This window comes from Nelumbo nucifera, chromosome 7 (genome assembly GCF_055504915.1).
Source record: "Nelumbo nucifera cultivar China Antique chromosome 7, China Antique-T2T, whole genome shotgun sequence".
Classification (NCBI taxonomy): domain Eukaryota; kingdom Viridiplantae; phylum Streptophyta; class Magnoliopsida; order Proteales; family Nelumbonaceae; genus Nelumbo; species Nelumbo nucifera.
Genome location: NC_142655.1, coordinates 16,048,008 through 16,053,292, shown reverse-complemented (window position 1 = coordinate 16,053,292; position 5,285 = coordinate 16,048,008). Strand labels below are relative to the sequence as shown.

The 5,285-nt window shown below is 37.3% G+C and overlaps 1 protein-coding gene and 1 non-coding gene across 3 annotated transcripts; both read left to right on the top strand.

Moving 5' to 3' along the window:
- The first annotated feature begins 291 nt into the window (after positions 1–291).
- Positions 292–364, top strand: TRNAR-CCG (transfer RNA arginine (anticodon CCG)). Its single transcript has one exon. It is a non-coding gene; the product is annotated as a tRNA-Arg (tRNA).
- Positions 365–416: 52 nt separating this feature from the next.
- On the top strand, positions 417–2,951 carry LOC104607792 (Transducin/WD40 repeat-like superfamily protein). Of its 2 annotated transcripts, none has more exons than XM_010273499.2 (2): positions 417–557; positions 1,602–2,951. In XM_010273499.2, the coding sequence occupies exon 2, from the start codon at positions 1,654–1,656 to the stop codon at positions 2,692–2,694; it is 1,041 nt and encodes a 346-aa protein (XP_010271801.1). In that variant the 5' UTR covers positions 417–557; positions 1,602–1,653; the 3' UTR covers positions 2,695–2,951. The 2 variants fall into 2 exon arrangements, with proteins under 2 accessions (XP_010271801.1, XP_010271802.1); XM_010273500.3 differs by having other exon boundaries at positions 421–557; positions 1,637–2,951.
- The last annotated feature ends 2,334 nt before the right edge of the window (positions 2,952–5,285 follow it).

The window sequence follows — 5,285 nt, the reverse complement described above, 5'->3', positions numbered from 1 at the left end:
TTTATGTATGTAGTGAAAATTGAGTTAAGTTATGAGATTAATAAGTTTTATGAGATTTTAAGAAATAGGAAGAAGGTTGGATTGGATTAAAGGTTGAACGAATTTAATTAGGATTTGAGTTAGAATTGGGGGTTTAGAACATAGGATTGAGATAAAGTTAACCTTAACTCGACCAAACCCGCCCCGATTTGCAGCCCTACGGAACAAGACCCCATTTACGACATTGATTTTGTAGTTTTCTCCCGCCATATAAGTGAATAAAAACGCAAGGAAATCACTATTTAATATTCAGATCCCATAGCGGAGTGGATATCGCATTAGACTCCGGATCTAAAGGTCGTGGGTTCGAATCCCACTGGGATCGTTTGAAGATTTTAGTTTTAATGGATCGTCGGGACGACGGGTCTGTTTTGAATGGATCACCCTTTTCCCTAGGTCGATGGGCCGATCCGATCGGGTTTGCCTGAAGCACCTCTTTATATCAAACTCCAAAAGCGAGGCACGGTGAAGTAGCGCGAACCAGGAAGAAGGCTCGACCAAACTCCTCTCTGCACGAGGTACTCTCACCGCTTCTCTTTCTTTTCTTGGCTTTCTGTCTCTTTTCTTTCGTTATAACTTATATGCCTGATTAGCTCAGTAATTTTTCCCTTCTCTGTTTCATCTTCTGGAACGAATCTTGTTATGGATTTAGGGTTTTTCGATGGTTTTGATAGTATATCATCTGACTGAAACCCTAATTCATTTGGGAACTCCTTTCAAGCCATAAGAATAGAAAATGGTTTCTGTCTTAAGAGCAGTATTGTTTCTTGATGTTACTCCTTGAACGAATTTAGAGTGTGATATTCTCTGTTTCATCTCCTGGGGTGAATCATGTCATGGATTTGGGGTTTTTTCCATGGCTTTGGTTGTGATTTTAACAGTATATCATCTTATTGAAACCCTGATTCATTTTGGAACTCCTTTGAAGCCATAAGAATAGAAAATGATTTCTATCTTAAGAGCAGAATTGTTTCTTGAGGTAACTCCTCGAGCGAATTTTAGTGTATGACCTTGTTTGTTGTAATTTTTGAGCTACCATCCTATTTCCTCTTGATTTTTAAATATTTTTGGTCTGTCTGTTCACTCCCTTTCTCTATTCATTTTTCCCTTCAAAATAGTGTATGTTTACAACTCATGTATTGGATCAAGTTTCTATAGAAGTGGATACAGACAAAAGATTCTCTGTGGGCTGACACCAAACTAACATGGAATAGTTATAAGTGGTTAGAATATTCTTTTGGAGGTTAAAGTGGTCATATTGGACAAGAACTTCAATTTTGGTTTTATGTCAGTGTATGTGCTTCCTTTAATTTTCAAGTTCTAGCTTTGATTTCCTACAGTTATTGAAAAGAGAAGTTCAGTAAAACATTTAAGTAATTGAAAACAAGGAAAAAAAATGTTCTGTTGTGAGATAATAATGTATTGTTAGTTTGCACTATCTGATACTAATTTCTTGTCAATCATCAGCACTAGTTTCTTTCTTTTTTTTTTTTTTGGGGGGGGGGGTCTCTCTGCTTACTTAAATTTGCCAATGTCTTAAGCTTTTCTGTCATTCATTTCAGCACCCACACTGAAAGCAGTCTGACCTCCTTTACAGTTGTCAGCACCTTCAAGATGCAAGGTTTCCCAAGAGAAGGTGAGAATGCTCTTGCTGTCATGGGCCCAAGACCAGGGATGGAATGGTCTACAATTCCATATAATGCTCCTCCAGCACCTGGACCGAATGGGAAGCCACGGACATCAAGTTTGGAATCACCAATTATGTTGCTGGCAGGGCACCAGAGTGCAATATATACTATGAAGTTCAATCCGGCAGGAACAATCATTGCTTCAGGGTCTCATGATAAAGAAATTTTCCTTTGGAATGTGCATGGAGATTGCAAAAACTTCATGGTATTAAAAGGGCATAAAAATGCAATCTTGGATGTTCAATGGACTACTGATGGTAGCCAGATAATATCGGCCAGTCCTGATAAGACATTGAGGGCATGGGATGTTGAAACAGGTAAACAGATAAAAAAGATGGCAGAACACTCATCTTTTGTGAATTCATGTTGCCCTTCCAGGAGGGGACCTCCTCTTGTTGTCAGTGGATCAGATGATGGTACTGCAAAGCTATGGGATATGCGTCAAAGAGGTGCTGTGCAGACATTTCCGGACAAATACCAAATTACGGCTGTGAGTTTTTCCGATGCCTCAGATAAGATATTCACGGGTGGGATAGACAATGATGTTAAGGTGTGGGATCTACGCCGGAATGAGGTTACCATGACTCTTCAGGGCCACACTGACATGATCACAGCTATGCAATTGAGTCCTGATGGCTCCTATCTTCTAACAAATGGTATGGATTGCTTTCTTCGCATCTGGGACATGCGTCCATATGCCCCCAAGGATCGGTGTGTAAAAATATTTGAAGGGCATCAACATAATTTTGAGAAGAACTTATTGAAATGTAGTTGGTCACCTGATGGAAGCAAGGTCACATCTGGTAGTGCAGATCGAATGGTGTATATTTGGGACACAACTTCCCGGAGGATCTTATATAAACTTCCTGGCCACACTGGATCTGTTAATGAGTGTGTGTTCCATCCTAATGAACCTATTATTGGATCTTGCAGTAGTGATAAACAGATATATTTGGGGGAGTTCTGAACTACAATCTTATTGTATCACCCATTGAGAAATGAGCTTGTAACTGACTCTGACAACCAAAGCTTGGGAGTTGCTCCTGATAGCTATGGAGGCAGTGGAAAGGTACCATGTATTTCTCTACTTCACTAGTTTTAGAATTTTGAGATCCTGAATGTGTGGGTTTCCCCGAGGAAGGGTGGGAACTGGGAGGAAAAGATGAGTGTAATGTCTATCTTTCCAAATACATTTATCATGAGGGAGCTTTTCCAAAATTCAGCTATATTGAGGAAGATCTCTATTTTATTTTTTTTATTTGCTTAATTTAATGAGGAACGGTATGTGCTGATTGAGTGGTGAAGTTGGTTAGTGCTATTAAACTTAAGTTGTTGTAGCGTCCGATCTTGTCATATGATACTGAACTCCTCTACGGGGATCAAAACCTTAGTTTTGTGTGTGACCCTCGTTATCAATGAGACTGGTACAACTAAATCCAAACTTGGAATATCTCATGACGCTAGCTGTTAAATCTAATATGAAATCTGCTATAAACAGACTGAATTGTGTATGTTGGCCTAGATTTTAGAACCTGACCTTGAGAAATGACACTTTTTTTTTGAAATGCAAACATTAGCGAATCAATAAGTAGTTTATGAAAATGGCTTAATATTTAACAGGAATATCAGGCATTTGCAGTTAGGGTCTGTTGAGCATCATTCTTGCATCCTGATTGAGGCCTGATGAAGTGGGATGAGCTCTGAAGGCTATTCTTCTTTTCTCTGCAATTGCACATATTGGGATGAGCTCTCATGAAAAGGCTATTCTTCTTTTTTCCGGACAGAGGATTTTTTTTGTTTGTTTTATATCCTTACTAGATTTTGATCCAGCCTATGATTGAATCTCAAAAGGTTGTAAGCAGATTTAATTGAACCATTGAAGTTTGGGCCCCAGACTCTAGTATCATTTTCCTCGAAGGATGGAATGTGGATCTGACTTAATTTTATCAATTATTCATTGAGGAACAACACATGCTAGTTTCAGAAAATCCCAAATGTTAATTTCTCTATCTTTAAAAGTATTTACTTTGAGGTTTGGTTCTAGTTGGTTTCCATTTAATTCAGAATCCCTTACTAGGTCCTTGATTGGTTTCAAATCAATTATCCTGAATTTGCATCTTAATCCATTTCCTATTTTCCACGTCAAGCCTTTTTGAATCCATTCCTTCTGATGGTTTATTTTCTTCTACGCCCACGAGTTATTTTTCTTTAATTTGTCGTCTAGAAAGTCCTGTTTTAAATATTTGTTTCGAACTACTTGGACCCACAAATTGTTCTGATCTGTTAGGATTTTCCATCCTAATTTCGTTAAGTTAGCTTTGTTTGCTTCTTCCATTTTCCTTAGCCCTAATCCTCCATCTTTCTTATCTAAACAGACATTGTCCCATTTCATGAGGGCGAATGATTTATTATTTTGTTTTTTGCCCCACAGAGATTGTCTCTGTAATTCGTCCATCTCTTTTGTTAGATTTTTGGGATTCCAAACGTGCTCATTTGGTACTGAGCAATATTTCCTACCACATCTTTTAGTAGGGTTAATTTTCCCCCTAGGCCTAGGGATAGTGTTAAAGATTTCCATCCTTCGATATTTGAATTTATTTTCTCTAGGATGGGGATAAAGGTGCTTTTGATTACCCTTTGATGAATGATAGGGGCTCCCGGGTATTTCTCCTCTTTATTAGTTTTGGAGATGTGATATGCTCTCACTATCATTTTAGGAATCTATTGGGGGTATTCTTTGAAAATATTAAAAGGATTTTTGAAAGTTTGGCTTTTGACCAGAGGCAATTGCATATCTATGATGATTGTCTTTGATGCAGTAACTTGGCTCTAGGTTTGCTTTTGCAAAGGTTATGCAAGCATCTGTAAATTGAAGGATAGGAATTGTAGGTCTGTTTTGAGATATTTTAAATCCCAAATTTGCTTTGTTTCCTTTAACATGTTTCATAGCATGTCTAGAAAGTGCCTCACAACATAGCACAAAGAGGGGGTCCCTTTGTCTAATTCCTCTTGAGGGTTGGGGGGATAGCTTATAGTAGTGATACATTGCATAGTCCAATTAATCCACTTGATTTGGACCCCTGTTTTTCCATGTATAGTTTATATGCCATTATTCCTCATTTACCTTTTTTCTTGTTCACTCAATGAAAGATTTCATGAGTAATTAGAATATTATCGGTTACCTCTCTTCCTTGTATGAAAAAAGAAACAAAAAACTTTTTTTAATAAAAAAGGATTAATCTTGATTGTCAGTATATAGGTGTAGTATAAGTGTATAACTCAAATTTTTGCTACTTTCCGAGTGAAAGGACATGAATACTATTTTATTTCGCATTTTAATTTTGATCTTTGACCTAATAGATTGAGACGACTGTTGATATGCGATTAGATTTCTTACAAGGTATTCGAAACACTTATAGTTTGGAAAGTACATCAATGATACTAAATCTAAGTTGTAAATGATTTAGTTTTGACAAGTAAAGTTGTAAATGATTATGAATGAGGTGTATACGTATAAGAAATACATAATTTGTTGATGTATATAAATTATCACGACAC

What these genes read in the sequence shown, in the direction of transcription:
- LOC104607792 (XM_010273499.2), top strand. Translation starts at nt 1,654, where the DNA reads ATGCAAGGTTTCCCAAGAGAAGGTGAGAATGCTCTTGCTGTCATGGGC.